This window comes from Xyrauchen texanus, chromosome 20, assembly GCF_025860055.1.
Source record: "Xyrauchen texanus isolate HMW12.3.18 chromosome 20, RBS_HiC_50CHRs, whole genome shotgun sequence".
Taxonomy (NCBI): domain Eukaryota; kingdom Metazoa; phylum Chordata; class Actinopteri; order Cypriniformes; family Catostomidae; genus Xyrauchen; species Xyrauchen texanus.
The window spans coordinates 39959455-39981550 of NC_068295.1; the positions used below are offsets into that span (position 1 = coordinate 39959455).

Sequence of the window (22096 nt, forward strand, 5' to 3'; positions counted from 1 at the left end):
TAAAGAATGCTTTCAGCACCTTGTTGAATCAATGCCACGTAGAATTAAGGCAGTTCTGAAGGTGAAAGGGGGTCAAACACAGTATTAGTATGGTGTTCCTAATAATCCTTTAGGTGAGTGTATATATATGCAACTAATGCTAGAGTGGCTGTGTGCCAGCTGAATCTCAGTAGAAATTGGGTGATGCAGCAAGACACTGACCCTAAACATATAAGTAAATCCACTACAGAATTGCTTAAAAAAAGAAAATCCACCTTTTGGAGTGACCCAGTCAGAGTCCAGACCTTAACCCAATAGAGATGCTGTGGTGTGACCTCAATAGAGCCATTCACACCAGACATCCTGAGAATAATATGACTGATCTGAAGCAATCTTAAAATTTCTGGTTATTATTTCGATTTTGGTTGCACACTAAACTGCTTTTTGGGATTTTATTCATTTTGCACTCTTGTAGCCTCAACGTCTGTTTCTGTCATATTAAGGAAAGACACATTTTTTTTTTATCATTCTATAAATAATACAAAAATTATACAAAAAAAAAAACGATCTGACGATTAATCGTTTATCTGCCTTTTCCACCACCTTGATTATCAGAATTGGCAAAATTCACTATCAGTCCACCTCTAGTCAAGAATGCAGAGAACTGACTTGGATTTTCATGAAAACCAAATTTGCCCTACTACCTATTAGAACAAAGGACAAGAGGACGTAGAAAGCCTCTATAGAAGTTTTGAGATGTGCTACAATCTTCCTGTTGCACAAATGATAGTCCCAGCACATTTGTAGCCAGTGAGAGAACTACTGGCAATATCACACACCAGTGACATCATTATTAGCATCACACCTGTGAGGTTTTGCTGAACTAGTCACACATTGAAAGAATAAAGTCTTTTAACATTAATTTCCTCTGTGTTTATTACTTCTCAGCAGGAAACCGATGGAGTGCCTACTCCAGGTAGGGAATGAGGTTTTGCCCCAAGTGAAGGAGTTCAAGTACCTCGGGGTCTTGTTCACGAGTGAGGGAACAATGGAGCGGGAGGTTGGCCGGAGAATCGGGGCAGCGGGGGCGGTATTGCACTCGCTCTATCGCACCGTTGTCACGAAAAGAGAGCTGAGCCGAAAGGCAAAGCTCTCGATCTACCGGTCAATTTTTGTTCCTACCCTCACCTATGGTCATGAAGGTTGGGTCATGACCGAAAGAACTAGGTCGCGAGTACAAGCGGCCGAAATGGGCTTCCTCAGAAGGGTGGCGGGCTTCTCCCTTAGAGATAGGGTGAGGAGCTCAGTCATCCGTGAGGAGCTCGGAGTAGAGCCTGTAGCAAATCAGCTCTATATTCTTCCACCATTAGGTAGCGAATCAGCTCTATGAAATATTAATAATCAATCATAACTTGTTATAATCGATTATGAATATTTGGATCAGTTAATCGGGTTAACTTGATGTAGCTACATTAACATTACAACCAAATACTCGGTTCATCCCGTGAACACTCAATATTGGTTATTCATTAATTAATTAATAGAAAGGTACATTTCCGGGGCATGGGAAATGTCTTTCTTACTAAGTATTAAGAGCAAGTAGTCAAAATCTATGATTAGTGACTTTAGATATGAGCTTGAGACACAGACAACTTTACATGTGACATGAACAAGACTTTATTAACTAGACTAAACATTTAAACTACTCTAACATACATATACATACATTCATACAGTTTACCAAGGGAAAGAGGGCTGAAGCAGAATACAGGAAGGCAAGAAGTTATAGCATTGTTTGAAGTTCAGCAGATCAACAGCCTGAGCAAACCATCATATTAGTTCTGACACGCCCTTTTTAGAAAGGGGTTAAGGATATTTAATGTATCAAATAATGAGACTAAGTTTGATACTTGCATGTCCCATTTGAATTAAACTGTCCTGATGCAATTTGTTGAGGCTCCAGTTGATCTTTGATGATGTTGTCTTGATGAGAGAGAACCAGTGAGAGTCAGAGGATCTTGGTGAATGGGCAGTCGAGGCCGTAGCCTGGCACATGCTTGGGAGTCCTTGGGGCCTTTAGTTTGGCATCATTCAGCTGAGAGAGTGAGAGAGCACGAGGCTCAGAGAACCAGAAAGGCAGGAAGCCGGAGGAGCATAACAGAGCGAAGAGATAAGAGAGAGGATAGAGCTAAGAAGAGGATGAGAGGAAGTGGGCGCAGCAATTTTATACCCTCGGAAACAGGTCCCACCTCTCATTGGCTCGACCAATAAGAAGGGTTTGAGTTCTAGGCAGGAATTTGGTTTATTGCTCTTTGTTGTAAAATTGCCCATTGCATGTGCAAGAAAGAAAATAGGAAATATACTTTTAATACTAATATGTTGTTGTTATCGACATATCATGTACACAGTCATTTCAATCTTCAAAATACCAAGTTATAGAGACCAAATATGCCACACATATGATTTTGGTTAACCATAGTATGCAAAGTCTGAAACATTAACCCATTAGTTTGCAAGAAAACATAGATCAAGCACATTTAAGGGAAAATGTGAGATGGCACATTAGATACATGTCAATATTTATCACATGGATATATAGAATATATATATAGGATTAACAGGGTTCATTTCTCTTTCTCAGTAAGAGAATGAAGGGAGGGTCAGCACTTCTCTGAACATTCCTTTGGAGGTCGTAAAGGCCTCCATTACTCTGGGCATGAGAGAGTTCCTTTGTCAAAGCTCATTTGCATGTTTATGACAGTAAGAGATTTTGGGCTGAATGACTCAAAAGATAGTAAAACATCGCGTAATATCATTCTACAGAGATCTTATATTCGAATTCAGCTCGGACAAATCGTAAGGTTTAATTTGATACCAAGAAAGGTATATTTAGTACACTTAATAAGGGAATATACACTGAGGCTATTAAATATGAGGCCTCAGAGTTTAAAACACACAACTGAAACAGTTCTAACGAGTTTGATATACCTCAGAAATACACAACATACAGGGATTACACGTATTTCATTAGCAATATGCAGTTCTGTGTTTAACTGAAAAACACACACACACACATTTTTACGTTCAAAGTTTCCCCCTTCCTGTCCACATGATAAGCACGTGGTGAGCATGCGGATGTCACATGCGGTTCTCTGTCAATAGTTCATTGTCTCTTTGTCAATACATTTATTGTGCTTGTGGAGGCTGGTTGGCGCTATTTCAGTAATTAGGGGGGTTTTTAACAGTAAGTTCTTGTTTGTTCGGGAATCTGTTAAGGCACTGATCCTCCACCATACCTTACAGTCCCCCTTTTTCGTCAGGTGATGTCCCTGTTGGAGACATCATCGGACGACAATCATCACGATGGCGGATGGCAGGTGAATCATGAGGGTTTTGTAGCAGGTGGTTGTTCCACGGTGGGTGATGTAGACAGTAGCCACATCCAGGTCTCTGCAGCAGGTGCAGAGGCAGAGGCAGCAGGTGCCTTGACAGTGTGTCACCTGTCATTATGATGTCAGTTTGTTTGAGGCAGGTGCTTGTTTGTGGCTGCAGGGAGTGGTTATGGGCATTGTGTAGTGTGGAGAGAGTTCCAGACTGACCTAGTACTGGTAGCAAAAGGGCAGCAGGTGGCCGTTCAGCCCTTGGTTCGGCACCTAGTCACCAGGTGTCTGAAGTCTGCAGTGTTACTCTGCTCTGGCAGCAGTGCTGACTTGAGCTTGCCTGAGTGGTGTTGGGCAAGAGTCAGAGGTTTGTTCTTCCCAGTACTCCTCAGGGGAGTTCTGTTCCAGGAGCTCTTTTGCTAGTGCTAGCAGCTCTTGTAACTCAGTAACAGGCGTTTCTAGCTGTCTTTGTGCAGCCTCTGTTTGGCACCTGTTTGAAAGGTGTACAGGAGGATGTTGTTGTAGACTGCTGTGGGACGTCCTGTGGTGTTCGCTGGGTGAGGCCTTGTGTTTGTTAAAGGCCTTCTGTGTCAGGTCACGCAGTTGTTGGATAGGCATTATGTGGGGGCAGGCCATAATGCCTAAATGGTGACTTACCATAGGATGGAGGTTTCGGAGGAAAAGGCACTTGAAGCTGGTGTCCTCCTCCATCCCAGGTTTGTTGCGAGCTCTGAAGTAAGCTCGTCTGAGTCTGTGGTAGTAAACATAGGGAGTTTCATGCCGACCCTGTTTGGTGTCTAGGGCAGCGATCAGTCCGTTTTTAGACTCTGAGAATTCCCTTATGATGGCTTGTTTCAGCTGCTGGTAGTTAGACTGGATGTTTTCTGGCTGTCGAGCCAGAAAGCGTCGCAACTCTGGGCTGGACGTGATCCAGATCAGATGGAGTCTATCTTGATGGTTCACACTCATCAAAGACTGCAGGTGAAAGTCAATGTCTCGCAGGTAAGCGTGGACGTCGTGGTCTCCTGCAAGCTCTGGTGTAAATGCAGGGATATGTCTGGCCATTCGGTTGAGGTCTTTGAGTGTCGCTACACGTGTCGTTTCAAGATTCGTCTGAATCAATCCTTTTCCTTCCGCGGCTGCAGAAGTTTTAAGGAAACTGTCCGATGACGTGTTAAGCAGTGGGGTTTGTCTCCCCCCTTTGTAAATCTGTGCTTGGCTGGGGGAGGTTTCTCTGCTGATTGCAAGTGGGGGAGTGAGATGTCTCTCCTGCTGTGGTTCCTTTTGCAGCAGGTAAGAGTGTCTCAGTTCTCGTTGGACCATGTCAAGTTCATCTTTGGTGTTTTCCAGCTGCTGAGTCAGCACTTTAACTTCAGCTCTGGACACATTCAGTTGACCTTCACAGGCCATGATTCTGGCATCTTTGTCCAAGAGTTCAGAATTTGCTGTTTTTAACATTGAATCTTTGTGAAAGAGTACCTTTTCCAGGTGCTCTCTGGCTGTCTTTTCCAACTGCTCTTGTTGTTTAGCAGCTGTCAGAGCCGTTTGAAGTCTGTGGATTACCTCCTGTGACTCCCTTCTGCCAGGGTCCTTGTGTCTGTCCTGAGCCTCCATCTCTAGCTGGTCTATGCGGTTTTTAGCATGTGTCAGCTCCGTTTGGGACTCAGTGATCTGGCGTTGGAGGTTGTTTACCTCCTGTTTCAGACCTGTGAGGTTGTGGGCCAGGACGATAACCTCAGTCAGATATTTGTGCTCATACCTCTGGTTTGAGTCGTCTGTCATTAGTTCTTTTCCCTCGTTTTCCAGTTGCTTTTTGTTCTGTTGCTGAAGGTCGTCAGCAGCCATGGATAAAAGGGTGTTCCTCAAAACACCTAGCCAGTCCTTTTGGCCTGCGATCTGGGCAGTTAGGCTAAGCATCTGCAACATTTTGGCACACTTCTGGTGAGAGTAAGGGCAAGAGACTAATGCAAGATCAAACAGAATTTGGAGCTAAAGGCAAAGTGAGACAGCAAGGTGTATAATGTACAGCTAGGTTTTGCTAGGTGTGGTTAACAATTGAAATGTGTTCCTGATTATTACTATCTTAGCTGCAAATAGCAGGGTGCTCAGATTTGTGTGGATCTGAGTGGCTTTGCTAAAAGAGCGTAAGCCTAGATTTAATAAATGACTTAAGATGTTTCTTTGGGTCAAATTATTTATCAGCACTTACTGATAGCATACAACAGGCTTGATCTTTGAACACATGAAGAAGAGAAAGAAAGAGGAAGAAAAGAGCTTTCCTATTAGATTGTGTCTATTAGTGGTGCTCAAAATTATGCGGTAGAAATCGTCTAGATTACTAGTGTAGCTGGCTCATAAAATTTAAGCAACTTGTTGCAAATAAACACAAAATCGAGAAGAAAAGTATGTCTAGTTACTTTTGCAGTTTTATGGGGAAATAAAACCACACTAGACCAAGAGGGTTAAATGGGAAAATGAATAGCTGACTTCTATTATTAGTAAAAATAATAAAAAGACTTGAAGAAGTGATTAAACTAGCAGAATAACCTTGTATTGGGAATAATCAATAGCACTTATGATCAACAATTAGATTTGCTTTGGGCATCATTCTATAGTTGGTCACAGCTGTTGCGTGTTCAAGACAATGTGTTTGTCCCTCTATAAAGTTTAGTCAACGTGCCATTGAAAGTTCCCAATAACTATAAAAATTATTCTCTATCTAAACAGTTTACATGTAATTAAGTTTTTAGATTTAATTAACAAAGTAACTGCAAATTTAGCTGAACAGCGTTCAGTAAGGGATGCACCTGAAAGGTGCAGGTGAAGTTAGATGAGAAGAATTAAAGTTAAGGAAAGAGAAAGTGAAAATTCAGAAACCAGAAATGGGGTTAAAGGAAAATGGTTTAGATCACTTCACTCTGCATGCACACAAGCTGTAGATAAAGGCTTCATGTAAATTATGCTAGCAGCTAACTGTTGAAGCTATTAGTTAGCTTAGCCTAAGCTAAGGGGCTGCTAAGTTGGGTTAGCTTAGCCACCTAGGCTGGTTTGTTTACAAAATGGCGTCGGAAGGAAACACATGTGCTATCTGGAGTGAGCACTTCCTGTGACAAGTCGTTGTCATGGGAACCAATGCACTTCAGAGTTTCAGTGAGTGAAACACAGTTTTGACCACCAGGAAGCTAAGCCTTTTAGATGCACAGATAAAGTTTAGATGAAGGACATCAATCTAACTGTAATTTGTAAGGCCTTTATACTGTGAAAAGGGAGCATCACCCAAATCTACATTTATATAACACTGTACTGAGATTTCTTCATCAGAAACAGGTTAAGCAATCAATTCTGGTACAGTTTACATGCCGCTGAGCTGAGATTCCTTCATCAAAACAGACTTACACTTTAATACTGAAATTAGGGTTTCTTCGCTAAAATCATATTACTCGTACACTGATACCTTTTGAAAATATGCTTAAATGTGTTAAGACTCTTTCAATTACAGTAGAGATGTCAATTCAAGCCATCACTTTATCCGCATCCAAACAAGCCAGCAACTAGTGAAGCAAATGCCGTTTCGCATGTCATGTCCTATTCTGACCGGAATTATTCAATGCACACTTTTAGGTTGACAGGGGTTCAAGCTCATAACCTTTGTTTAATCATGCCCGCATCATTCTCCACCATTATGTAGCGAATCAGCTCTATATTCTTCCACCATTAGGTAGCGAATCAGCTCTATGAAATATTAATAATCAGTCATAACTTGTTATAATCGATTATGAATATTTGGATCAGTTAATCGGGTTAACTTGATGTAGCTACATTAACATTACAACCAAATACTCGGTTCATCCCGTGAACACTCAATATTGGTTATTCATTAATTAATTAATAGAAAGGTACATTTCCGGGGCATGGGAAATGTCTTTCTTACTAAGTATTAAGAGCAAGTAGTCAAAATCTATGATTAGTGACTTTAGATATGAGCTTGAGACACAGACAACTTTACATGTGACATGAACAAGACTTTATTAACTAGACTAAACATTTAAACTACTCTAACATACATATACATACATTCATACAGTTTACCAAGGGAAAGAGGGCTGAAGCAGAATACAGGAAGGCAAGAAGTTATAGCATTGTTTGAAGTTCAGCAGATCAACAGCCTGAGCAAACCATCATATTAGTTCTGACACGCCCTTTTTAGAAAGGGGTTAAGGATACTTAATGTATCAAATAATGAGACTAAGTTTGATACTTGCATGTCCCATTTGAATTAAACTGTCCTGATGCAATTTGTTGAGGCTCCAGTTGATCTTTGATGATGTTGTCTTGATGAGAGAGAACCAGTGAGAGTCAGAGGATCTTGGTGAATGGGCAGTCGAGGCCGTAGCCTGGCACATGCTTGGGAGTCCTTGGGGCCTTTAGTTTGGCATCATTCAGCGAGAGAGTGAGAGAGCACGAGGCTCAGAGAACCAGAAAGGCAGGAAGCCGGAGGAGCATAACAGAGCGAAGAGATAAGAGAGAGGATAGAGCTAAGAAGAGGATGAGAGGAAGTGGGCGCAGCAATTTTATACCCTCGGGAAACAGGTCCCACCTCTCATTGGCTCGACCAATAAGAAGGGTTTGAGTTCTAGGCGGGAATTTGGTTTATTGCTCTTTGTTGTAAAATTGCCCATTGCATGTGCAAGAAAGAAAATAGGAAATATACTTTTAATACTAATATGTTGTTGTTATCGACATATCATGTACACAGTCATTTCAATCTTCAAAATACCAAGTTATAGAGACCAAATATGCCACACATATGATTTTGGTTAACCATAGTATGCAAAGTCTGAAACATTAACCCATTAGTTTGCAAGAAAACATAGATCAAGCACATTTAAGGGAAAATGTGAGATGGCACATTAGATACATGTCAATATTTATCACATGGATATATAGAATATATATATAGGATTAACAGGGTTCATTTCTCTTTCTCAGTAAGAGAATGAAGGGAGGGTCAGCACTTCTCTGAACATTCCTTTGGAGGTCGTAAAGGCCTCCATTACTCTGGGCATGAGAGAGTTCCTTTGTCAAAGCTCATTTGCATGTTTATGACAGTAAGAGATTTTGGGCTGAATGACTCAAAAGATAGTAAAACATCACGTAATATCATTCTACAGAGATCTTATATTCGAATTCAGCTCGGACAAATCGTAAGGTTTAATTTGATACCAAGAAAGGTATATTTAGTACACTTAATAAGGGAATATACACTGAGGCTATTAAATATGAGGCCTCAGAGTTTAAAACACACACGAAACAGTTCTAACGAGTTTGATATACCTCAGAAATACACAACATACAGGGATTACACGTATTTCATTAGCAATATGCAGTTCTGTGTTTAACTGAAAAACACACACACACACACACACATTTTTACGTTCAAAGTTTCCCCCTTCCTGTCCACATGATAAGCACGTGGTGAGCATGCGGATGTCACATGCGGTTCTCTGTCAATAGTTCATTGTCTCTTTGTCAATACATTTATTGTGCTTGTGGAGGCTGGTTGGCGCTATTTCAGTAATTAGGGGGGTTTTTAACAGTAAGTTCTTGTTTGTTCGGGAATCTGTTAAGGCACTGATCCTCCGCCATACCTTACAAGCCGCTGCTCCTTTGCGTTGAAAGGAGTCAGTTGAGGTGGTTTGGGCATCTGGTAAGGATGCCCCCTGGCCGCCTCCCTAGGGAGGTGTTTCAGGCACGTCCAGCTGGGAGGAGGCCTCGGGGAAGACCCAGGACTAGGTGGAGAGATTACATCTCCACACTGGCCTGGGAACGCCTCGGGGTCCCCCAGTCAGAGTTGGTTAATGTGGCTCGGGATAGGGAAGTTTGGGGCCCCCTGCTGGAGCAGCTGCCCCCGCGACCCGACTTCGGATAAGCGGTTGAAGATGGATGGGATGGATGGATTTATTACTTTATTAAAATGATGGCCAACAAAACAACAAAATGTTGACAGAGTGTGAAAACTCTCACGAGCCCTCAGACTTAGGCGAGCTTACAGCTGGAAACTATTGAAGGAAAATAAGTTCTTACCAAGACACCATCCGATGAAACCTTGATATTTGGCCTGATTAAGAACGCATCCAGGTCATTTTATGCAGTCTAGGTTCTTTTGTTCTTGAGTATTGGAATGATGACGTTAAACGAGTCCACAAGAACGTTCGAACGCATAAGAACACACATTGAGAGACAGCCTCTTGAGCCTCTCTAACCAAGTCAGACATTTGTACCACTGTTAATAATGACCAGTCGACTTTACATCATCTGTTTCATTGATGATGTTTAAAAGCCCTGAAGCAATTTCATGTTTGCATCTTGCTCTCTTCATTAATTATCTCTCTTTTGGGAAGCAGAGAGAAGAATATGTTCTACACTTAGTGGGAGTTGCAGGGAAAGCCACAATAAGTTGAACAACATGAGGAGTGATCTGAATCTCTATGAATGTGGTGATGATTATGGAGGCAGGCACACAGCAAGCGGATGTGTTATTTGTTCCTGTGCTCTCTGTTCGGCACCCCCTCCCTTTACGGACTATAGGAGCACTTGGAACTGCTCTCTCTGAGAGTGCTTCTATTATCATGCTCTACTTTCTATGAGTGCAGATGGCTTTTAATATTTCAGTGTCATATTTTCCTGCTCTTTATGTAGCCAGTTATAGTTACTGTATGTGTCATGTTAATTATAGGGAGGATGCAGAAATTATTTTTTGCTATACCTTATTGCTCTGTTGCCATGTGGAGTTGGTGTTCTGATAGAGTTGGGGACAGCAGGGAAAAACAATGCAAAACGAAGTCATGGCATGGGTTTTCTAATAGATGCTGATGCTCAGAACAATAACTGCTTGAAGACATTCACATCCATAACTACATTACTACAATACTTATAGATGGCTCCACTAGTAAAGAAAGAGAATTTGCATCTAATTTTCAGTGTCATCCCTGGATCACCAGTATGAAAACCTTACAAAAGCCAATCTCCCAGTCACCTGTTCCAAGCATGTCATTAAGCCGGGCATGTCTCAAAAACAAGAGGCCTCGCTTTGTCTCCCACTGACTCATCCCGGTAAATGCCAGGATGCATCCTCATCAGCCCGGAACCACTGATTATCCGAGTGAGCGATCTTTTCAACTCTGGGCTAACGAAGGCCACATTCTCTGGGTAATGAATGTTTCACATGAAATTAGTAAAGTAGGAACACAGTTCTTAGCTTATTTTTGATTTATACACTGAAACAAATTAGTGAGGGATACTTAAAAATACCTAGGAAACAATTTCCACACACAAATTGATAATTTTGAGTTGAACTTCAGAATTGGTAATTAGAAGTTACCAAACGTAATAACAAAATTGAATAATAACATTTGTGTAAATCAACTTGTAAACAGTGAAACTATGTAAGCTTATTAATTATTCAAGACCGTGAATGCTGGAAACACCAGTTTCGTAAATTTATGTCATATTTACTTTTTTATTAATCAGTGAAATTTACTCAAATTAGCAAGTAAATATGACAAGGTTTTCTCCTTTGATTAATACATGATGACACATTGTAAAGAAAACAAACCGTCATAATATACTTAATATAAGCTAGAGCAGACATTTTTACATGTTTGAATGTACTACAAATGTAGAATGTACTTCATATTTTCAAGTTCACGCTTAAACTAACTTGTGACACATTATAATAACTACACTGTATAAAGTATTTGTAAAGCATTAGTTTGTAGTTAATTGATCATTTATAAATCATTGTTCCTACATTATTAATACATTAATAAGCTACATATTAATAGTATGTTATTTGTTTCTATTCACTTAAGCAAATTATTTATTATTGTTTAATAACTTCGTACTGTATATATGCAGTTTGATTATGTTTTTTTATCTTTAGTTAACAACTTGTTAATCATACCTAACTGATGTATTTTAGTTGACACAAACCAGTGGTAAAGAAGTGTTTATGAGAACATCAAGAAAGCATAAATTCATAGTTAATAAATATATTAAATATGTAATGAATTGGATACCCATTTCTGCTTAATTAATGTGTATATTAATGTTTTAGGAGCACTTACTAGTAAATCAATTAATGCTTAATAAAGGTAGTAATAAAGCACTTACTAATGGCTAACTAAGCATCTTGCGTGACCTAATCTAAAGTGAGATCTATATCTGCCTAATTAAACATTTATTAACATGGTTCAACAGTAAGTTTGGCCAGCTGGCCCAGGGCCAGTGTGAGAGTTTCGCCTCTTCGTTATCACTAAATCTTCCTTTGATCTTGCAAATGTGTTGTACACGTGTCCTAGTCTGATTATTAAACTACAGCAGCCTGCGATTTCATTTAAGAAATATCCAGTTTCTTGTGTTGCATGCTTCAAAGTGATGTGTGAAGGCGTTGATCTGCTAAAAACATCACACTAGGACTTCTGTAGTCTGTGTATTAGATTAGAGAATGGGAAACGCTCATTTAAAGCAAAGCGTGCATCATATTCCAGACTATTTATTTAATAAAACTGCAGCCGCTTACGGTGGAACAATCAAACGACCACATAGCAAATTGCTTATCCAGAAGTGTGAAACTTCCATCAAACAGACACAGAAACTGACACAGTGATCCATCAAATGGATGCGTGAAATTGAAGAATATAATAATATAATAATTAATTTGATGAACTCTTTATGAATTCATTTGAGTAGTCATATTTTTTATAAAAATGATTAATCTTTTAATTGTGGAATTCAGTAAAAATAAAATGGAAAACAGAATTTGGGAAAATTATTTCATCGGGTCCTATTTATTTATGCCTTGCAAACTTAAACATTTGCATTTTCTTTGAAGAAATAAAAGTTGTTGTTGTATTTAATATCTAATTTTGCTCATCAAAACTTCATCAAAGTGATTATTTGGGTAAAAAATAATTCTATGAGAGACAAATGTGTCTTCCTGAAAGGAGCGCCTCCCGGCCTAAATTCTTCGTTGATCGGCATTCAAATCTTAGGATGTTTCTGTCATACTGCAGGCATTTGTACATTAAATACTGTGCTTGTATCTTTTTACTACAAGGATTGGTACCTGAGATACAAATCCTCCCCTAAAATCTGTGGAAAATTATTACATAAAATGCCCTATTCAGTAACCACAAACTACTGTTATTGTTCCATTCGGCCCAGCGCTGAGAAAAGTAACATGTACGGTGTGACAACGTTGCTCGTACACTTCAGCAGCATAGTTAGGACATTTTCACTTATCAAGTTTAAATGACATTTTGCCAATTCAGTGCCTATTAAAGTCAATAATATAACGTTACATGCTCTTTCCTATTCCTCCTCCTTCTTTTTCTTCTTTTTTTTTTTTGGCCATTTCATCACTGTCATGTGACCGTGGTGACATGCTGGCTTTTTCCAGAGTGCGTGCACAGACTTTCCTTCTGGAATCGGATTCAATGTAATATTTATAGCAGGTACGCTGGTGAAACTGAATTAAACAGTCATTTTAATGGCAATAATGAGAACAAATCTGCTCATAAAGCTTAATACTGAGGCTAAAGTGGCGTTTGAGCAATTAGAGGATCTCTTTTCACTATTATTCCTGCACTTTTGTGTTGTCTTTAAAAAAAAATTTTTTAAGCTTTCGTGTCTGTTTTGAGCCTTTGTGTTTGAGATGCTGTGGAGATGATTATTTCAGGGCCAAGTTTTCAGGGTAGTGGATCATTAATAAATGTTTAATTATTCACTTCTCACTAGATTAGGTCACACAAAATGCTTAGTTAGAAATTAGTCAATGCTTTATTATGACCTATACATTAAGTAATAATTACAAATATATTTTTTTAATTGCTTTATTAGTGAGTGTTACTAAAACAGTAACAAATACATTAGTTACATTTAAATGTAAATCCAATGAATTACATGTATATTTATTTATTTAATATTTATTCATGCCTTGTTCATGTAAAAAAAATGAAACTGCCTCTAAATGAAATTATTAAACAATAATAAATCATTTGCTACTGTGAATATAAACAAATAACAAATGTGTATGCAGCTTGTATGCAGCTTATTAATAGTTAACAATAGTTTATAAATGATCAATTTACTGTAAACTAATGCTTTACAAATACTTTATACCATGTAGTTATTATAAAGTGTTACTACTAACTTATTCAATGTAGAAAGTACTTTATTTTTTGTTCTAATTTCTTAACTCAGTGTAGCCTACATAAAGTATAGTACACATAGTGCAATTATTGTACAGTAGTATATAAGGCACCGCCACGCATACCTTCAAACGGTGACATTTCCTGGGTGAAGTATTGTCATCTCAATGGGAATCTTCATGATCGTGAATTTCGAATGTTGGAGTTCAGGTGGTGAAGAATTTCCTCAAGAACTTCGAAGGAAGTTGCTTATTTTGACAGAGTCTGTGTGTGGGCAGTGCTTAATAAACAGCTGCAATGAATATGGTTTTACGCGTGCTCAATGTCTGCCCACACCATCTTGACCTGGGGAATTTTGCCATTCATAGGTATGTGTGACCACGCCTTTATCTTTAAAATTTCAAATGCAATATATATATATATATATTATACAAAAAAAAAAAAAATTAATCAATTAAAATTACGTATATATATATATATATATATATATATATATATATATATATATATTACACACATATTTTTTAATTAATTGATTAATTTGTGTTTTTGATTTTTTTATCACTAGCCACATACACACTTTGGGAGGGAAAACACCATTTAAATCTGGGAGTGTATCCCCAAAATTATTATTTCATGTGTGTTTGGAATAAATGTCTGGGATCTGTTTAACTACATTAGTTTTACTGTGAATTTTTCACATTTAACTGAAGTGTTATATAATGTGAAGCTATAGATGGACCGATAATAGATGTATCATTTACGTATTACTAATAATCATATCTTTTAATTTGCATCCATTAGGAAAAAAATTATCAAATGAGATTATACACCTTTCATTTCTACAGAATTGTACAGATGAAAAAACAGCATCATCATATGATTATTTAAGAAATAAACCATTTGTTTGTTGGATTAACAGTACAATTGTGATATAATATTACTCATACCATGAAAAAATATTGTGGTCTTACCCCCCACCCACTTGTGTTTGTGTCTGTCTTGTTGTTTTGTGGAATAAACTTCATCACATAATTTAGGTTTCAGTGTCGTGCTTCCTGCTGTGCCAAAATATATTACTTCTTAGAGCGGATAGATAGTTAATTAACAAATAGCTAGGTTTATTGTTAATGAGGGGCAACTCAAAACACAGAGAGATGCACACAATGGGAATTCCAGAGAAGAGTTCTAAATAATGAATGACTAATGATTGAAATTCAGCTAATTGTTTGTTTTGACATAATTGGCTCTAATTCATGTGTCTGTAAAGCGTGATGACTGATACAGTGTTTGTTTGTTTGTTGCAGAATGCAGAAGCCAGCTTTGACTTCAGTAGCAATGACCCGTACCCTTACCCCCGCTACACGGATGACTGGTTTAACAGGTAATGAGCAGTCTGTCTGTCATTGGGCTTGACTCTGATTCTTTGACGTAGCACACAGTTGTGCTCGAAGGTATGACTGTACAGTGTATACCGTGCAGAAGTAGAAATGTGTCATCTGGTAAATATTTTCCTGTAGGATTCAGTAATCTGTAACGATACCAATAATTTCACAATTCTCAATATCAATTTCAATACCACTGTAAAAATAAGCAATATGCTATTGAACACACTCCTTTTGACACTTTAGACACTTACATGTTAATGTAAATAATGCATTAAAATGTTTTTCCTCAAATGCTTATCAATTATGTAAACATTGCTTCAAGTATTTGAGTAATCACTCAGGTTATTATATCATAGAACCAAGTTTAAAGTAAACTTGAAATTAGGACATATTTTGTATTGGGAATCTTGATAAGTCCACTTTTGGATAGAGCGTTAAAAATACAGAACAATGTGCAGCTACAATTAATACTGCAATAACAGTTATTACTAGCACATAATAGAAAAATAATGCTTAAGGTCTGTACAACCCAATGTAGAACTTAAAGGAGTCATGCCATGAGGAATCAAATTTACCTTGATATTTTTACACGTTAGAGGTCTAAAAAAGCATTTATTGAAATCAAGCTGCAAAAACGCCTCATTCTCTACTTCCACAACTTCCCTATGTCACTTGGGGTACATTAATTCATGACCGCCTCTACAACTCAAAAACATTAAAGCCTAATTAAAATCATTGCACCCTTGGCCCCGCCCATTGGTGCTTCAGATCATTCTCAGAGTGAGACAGCAGGACATAAGCCTACTGTGGCCTTATTATTACTAAAACACCAAAGGGGACCCATCTGGACTATTTAAACTAATTTTTATATTTAAACATGCACAGACAGACATCTTTGACCACTTGATACATATCTCGGGCTGCTTTTAAAAGACATGGTGTCAAGGTATAACTCTGAAGAGGAGAAGCTATTCTCTGTCATTCAGCTGCTGCCTTTTGCTGTTTAATGCACAAGCGCATCATAGATGCATTATTTCACCCATCTGTGCTATTTTTAATTGTTGTTGTATGAAAACATACACTGGACAGACGTTTTTGACCATTTATATGCATTTCGGCATTGTGCATTTCAGTGCAGGATGATACTGGAAACTGGATGTAGATATGTCTTCAGCATATTTCAGTGTGGATTGCATGTTTTTTAAGATCATATCAATGTGGATTGCTTGAGAACAGTCATTAAATTATTCAAGCTTTGCAAAGGAACTGTTATTGAAGGATGGGGCAATTAAAAACACTTTGACCCGATGCTAAACAGTATGTAAATTGTTCCATTCATGAATATTTCAAATGTTATGACTGTATGATAGTTTATGGTACTGACATCCTGTTAACACCAGGTGTGTCCATTGATGCAATGCAATGGATTGAGGCTGTCTACACCATGCGTGTCGACACAAACTTTCTAAAATGTTTATGTGTAACACCTGAAATTTTGTTTTATAATGTTGTGAAGCTTATTCATTCTCTTTAGATTGAGTTTCAAAAATGGCTGAATTTCAGTGGCTGCACTATGTTAGCCAATCAGAACAGTGGCCGTTTATGTTGAAGTTTTAAGGAGGCGCTTACGCCAAAACCAAGCATTTCAGACAGAGGGCCAGAGGATGAAAAATGATCATATATTACAAAACTTTGTCCATTTTAATGCAAACAAACATTTGCAACACACACACACACATACAAAAGATTTTTGCTGCATGTTCACTTCAAATGAACTAAAGCGACACAATTCTAGAACATTTTGTCTCAACTTGATTTCATTGTGTTCTATCCATTTAAATTTGAAAATGAAACTTTACTTAATCCATTTTAGTTGGGACAATATGAATACTTTTTGTAGTGTTCATCTAGCATTGATAAAAAAGACAGGGGATTTCCATTTCCCAGCATTTACATTTAACATTAAGTCATTTAGCAGATGCTTTTATCCAAAGCAACTTACAAATGAGGAACATAGCAAGCAATGTGTCATACAAAGTTTAACAACGTCTACAGGGTTGTACTGCCAAGCTCTCAAGGTGGCTGGAATAGTATATGCGCTAGCGCAGAAGAAAGAGACAGTATCAAATATTTGTGTGTGTGTGTGTGTATTGTAAGTATAAGTTCATTTGAATAGTAAGTGCAATTAGTGTGAATTGGTTAAGTTGTTGGTGAAACATGCTTTGTATGGGACTCGGTTCAATTTAAGTGCTTGTAAAGGCAAAAACCGGCTTGAAAATATAAATAATATTTTAATAAGAAACTGAAACCAAAAGACACAAAAACACACATAGGATGGACAGCTGCCTGTAAACATTCTCTCTCTGTCGCACCACCGTCCGCAGTCGGCCTTTATCCCTCTCGGAGGCTTGATTAGCCTGATAAGGGACCGGGTGTGTAAAATCACGACCCAGCCCCGCCCTCTGCACTGTGACATTCCTCCCTCGTTCTCTCAGGCCGGGGAGCCCCCTGCATGACGTACCCCCCTTCCCTGGGGGAGGGCGTGCCTTATGCACCGTCTGCTGGCAGGTCATCCCCGCCTTCCTGAATCTGGGAGGGGACAGTGGGAGGGAAACAATAATGAAAAATAGAGGGGTACTCCCTGTAACAGTGCAGTACCCCCCCCAACAAAAAACACTCTAAAATTTAAAAGAGAGGGAAAAGGCCAACACGGAGCGGTAGTAGGAGAGAGGGAGGAGGGAGAGAGAGAAAGAAAAAAAAACACTTACTCGCCGGTTCTCCGATACGCCGTAGCTTGTTCCTCGGCCACTCCTCCACCCTCTAGTGGATGACAGCCGCGCCTCCCTGGGCAGATTAGAGGCAGTCCTCCAGCCCCTGGCGGACAGAATGCCACACTGTGTTCTCAGGGAACAGAAGGGGTCTCCCCTGCCCCTGGCAGTGGTTCACCCACTCCAGGCAGTGAGCCCCTCCCCACTCGCTGTCGGTGGTCTCAGACCCCACCACGTTTCAGCGGCTGGTAGGGGTCCCCTCCGCCCCTGGTAGTGGCTCTGACCGCTCCAGGCGGTCGGCTAGGAGCCCCTTCTCTCCTCGCGGTCGGCGACCAATTCCTCAACTTCCAGGTGGCCGAGCTCCTCCGTACCCCGGAAGATGGCCGCAGCTGCTCCATTGGGGTGGATAGTAGCGGCGAGAACTCCACTATGGCGTATCCCTCCTCCTTCCCGGGTTTCGGGACCTGTGTACAGGGATTAGGGAAAGGAGGAGGCGAGAACCGGCTTGACAATATAAATAATACTTTAATGTAAAACTGAAACCAAAAGACACAAACACACACATAGGACGGACATCTGGCCGTAAACATTCTCTCTTTGTTGCACCACCTTCCGCAGTCAGCCTTTATCCCTCTCGGAGGCTTGATTAGCCTGATAAGCCCTGTCACAGTGCTATTTTATGTGCTTTTGTGCAAGATGAATATAAAGGGGGGGATACTTTTTAGTGTTCAGTGTTTTGTTATATTGAGATTTAGATGAGTTTCTGTTATGTTGGAGTTTTGGGGGTTACCATTAATGTAAAGAGTGTAGCTTGAGCGAACGACGAGGACATGTGGATGTCACACATGAAATTGATTGCTTGCTTCTTTGAGTGATTGCTGTGCTAGCTATGACATGGTTACTAATCTACACTCTGTATTGCTTCCACCAACATTAAATGCTCTTTTTTGGTCTGGAGAGGAAGTTTTGAATTCTGAAACTTACAGTATATTTTTACAATGAACTCTCTTGTCAAAATATCAAAGAAAACAGTATTCCTCATGACATGACCCCTTTAAGATAACCGTATATAAATGTACTTTTAGAATAATATAAGATTTTGGCCATACTGCCCACATCTAGTAGGCAGGAAGTGCATGGAGCTGAAACGTCATTGTCTCTCAGTATTGATTTTCTTTACACGTAGACCCATTAAGTCATCTCTCTCTGGGCTCTCAGCTGAGCTGCATTAACAGAACAGTTGTGCCACAGTGCACTGAACCCTTACTTCTATACTCTTATTAGAGCAGTGTGGGCAAGACCAAAAGTGCCCAGAGGTGAAGATTAAAGGGATAGTTACCCAAATATTCTCACATCATGCCATCCTTGATGTGTGTTGCTTTTTTCTTTGTGAACACAAACAAAGATTTTAGATGAATATTTCAGCTCTGTAGGTCCATACAATACAAGTGAATGGTGGCCAGAACTTTGCAGGTCCAAAAAGAATATAAAGTCAACATAAAGTAATCCTTTTGACTCCAGTGGTTAAATCCATATCCTCAGAAGCGATATGATAGGTGTGTGTGAGAAACAAATCAATATTTAAGTCCTTTTTAACTGTAAATTCTCCTCACTGCCCAGTAGGATGCATGAAGCATCTGAATCGCCAAAAAAAAAAGAAGAAGAATGTGGAAGTTAAAGTGAAAGTGGAGATTTAAGTTGCTTCTCAAATGGAAGGATGCCACCTAGTGAGGTTGTCTCATCCCTTCGGAGGCTATAGGCTAGACTCCTCAGCATACAGTGCTAGAATGAGATGGTCTAGAAAGTGCACATGGCGAACCATATGCTTAGAACCCTGTGATATTTTACGTTGTTTAGAAAACCCATATACTTCAGAAAACGAGAACTATATCCTTAATCCCTTAATTATTGTAGCAAAAATTTGTATTCACTAATCTAGAGGCATTAAAAAAAGCCTTTATTTAATACATTTTGCGACACTGATCTTAGAATTTATATTTACACCCTTTCAAATATGAAAAAACAGAACCCTAGACATAATGTCATTGCCGCAAATGCAAATAAAGACTTGAAGAGAGATAAAAAAAAGTATGCTGCGTCAAAAAGGTTTCCAACTCGGTGGTCACGCAACTTGTTTTCCGCACTTTTTTAAATAATTGGGACATGTGGAAAGGATTGTGGGTGATTGAAGGCCACGAAGGGTACACTCAATGCATCCTACAAAATATGGCAAAAGAAGGCAGTGAAGGCTGCCTTCCAAGTGCCCTCACAATTGAGACGGCCTTTGACAGTGCTTGATGACGTGGTAGCCAAGATATCCAGCCTAACGAGGCTGCAGGCTTCCAATTGAGAAGCACCTTTATAGTAAAAAAGGACTTAACTATTGTTCTATCCCTTTAAGAGCAAAATCATACCAATCATTTTATGTAATGTTTCAGAACTGAACTAAATTTGCATTCCCTCAAGGAAATAGCAGTACGTAAAAGGCAGAAAACTATATAATAAATTGTGTTAAAGTATAAGGTAATCTTAAGTTTCAAGCTTCTGTGGAAATGAAATACTGATTTAGAGCTGCTTTTGCCATAATCATGACATTCAGTATGTGCCTTGGTTTCAGTCGGCTGTACTCAAGAATCAACACAGTCATTATTCAGTGTAACGTTTTAAATGGTTAAAACATTTAAATATATGCAAGGAAGACAAGAATAGTCCCAATTCAGCCTGCAAGTACACCCAAATACAGGCAAGAAGTTAAATTGCCATTAAGAATGCAATTATAACTATGGCATGCACATTCACATTTAATAGGTTTATTGTTTTTAAAATGTTAGTTGATCAGTATTTGAACTAGTGACCTTTCACCAGAAATTTTCAGCTGAATCACAACCTTGAATATTAAGTTGAAGGGCTGAGCCTCACTAAAGCTGAACTCCTACAATCAACCTTGCAAAGCTGTTTATTTGTGTACTAGGCTGCATACTCCTGCATGAGGGTGTGAGTTATTTCTCTTGTATATGTATGAGAGACAGAAGGTGCCCCATGGGGGGAAGGTCAGTGAAGATTGGCAAGCCTTCTGTCTCAGTGCAGCACAGTTCAAAGACTCAACATTTCTACCAACTATCACTCTGTTGCACCTTCTATCACTATCACTGAACCAAATGGAGTCTTAAAACAAAGGTTCAGGAGGAGCTAATACATTTTATACTGTCAATCATTATGCAAGAGTATACCAGAGGTGGGACCAAGTCATTGTTTTCCAAGTCACAAGTAAGTCACAAGTCATTGCATTAAAGTCTCGAGTCAAGTCCCAAGTCAAGGCAGGCAAGTCCCAAGTCAAGACAGGCAAGTCCAAGTCAAGTCTGAGTCAATTTACAAGTCCTCAACTTTTAGCTTCAAGTCTTAAACAAGTCATTAGTGCGCTTTGCGCAAATTAGTATCAGAGTATTAATTACTATAGTAAATGTATACTCATTTTATCTAGAAGTTTCTAATTTATAATCTAATTTTATCTTTTTTTATTTTTATCGATATCTACCTGTAAAGACCAAAGAGGGTAATAAAGATGATACATGGATCTTATCTTTGGACACACATGAAGGCAAACCAAACTTTTACTCTAAACACGCAGTGAAAGGACACTGAACATGCTGAACTGGTGAATGAAATCTGAAATATTACCAGGCAGTGGCTAATTGCAGACATTTAAGTTGCATATATGAGTTATATACAGGCCTGGACTGGCCATCGGGAGCACCGGGACAATTCCCGCTGGCCTGGCGATCTCTTAACAAGGCCACATGTCAAGGTCTGGGTATATTATATGGTAAACAAACAATCAGTTCTCGTAGTCAATGGATTGAATGCCAGAGAAATGGGCAGGAGTAAAGACCTGAGGGACATTGACAAGGCCTAAATTGTTATGGCCAGGCTACTGGATCAGAGCATCTCTAAAACGGCAAGGCTTGTGGGGTGCTCCCAGTCAGCAGTGGTCCAAGGAGGGACAAACCACAAATCGGCGATAGGGTGTTGGGTGCCCAAGGCTTATCGATGCGTGAGGGCAATGAAGGCAATTCCGTCTGGCCGAACTGACAAAAGCTATACTGTGGCACAATTCACAGACATTTTTTATAATGGTTATGGTTTAACAACACAGAGTACATCGCACCCTGCTGTGTATGGGGCTGAGTTGCCCAGACCGGTCAGAGTGCCCATGAAGACCCCTGTTCACCGATGAAGTGCCTACAATGGGAACGTGAGTGTCAGAACAGGCCCTTTGAGCAGTGAAAGAAGCTTGCCTGGTCCGAAGAGTCCCATTTTCTTTAACATCACATGGACGGCCGTGTACATGTGCATCATTTACCTGGGGAAGT

General features: G+C 39.3%; 1 protein-coding gene across 1 annotated transcript in view; it reads left to right on the forward strand.

The window, feature by feature from the left end:
• pcsk2 (proprotein convertase subtilisin/kexin type 2) overlaps positions 1–22096 on the forward strand; it is a 114357-nt gene that overhangs the window by 46442 nt on the left and 45819 nt on the right. Inside the window, exon 6 of the mRNA XM_052151637.1 lies at positions 14878–14954. Within this exon, the coding sequence (XP_052007597.1) occupies positions 14878–14954 (77 nt within the window). The remainder of the gene's footprint in view (positions 1–14877; positions 14955–22096) is intronic.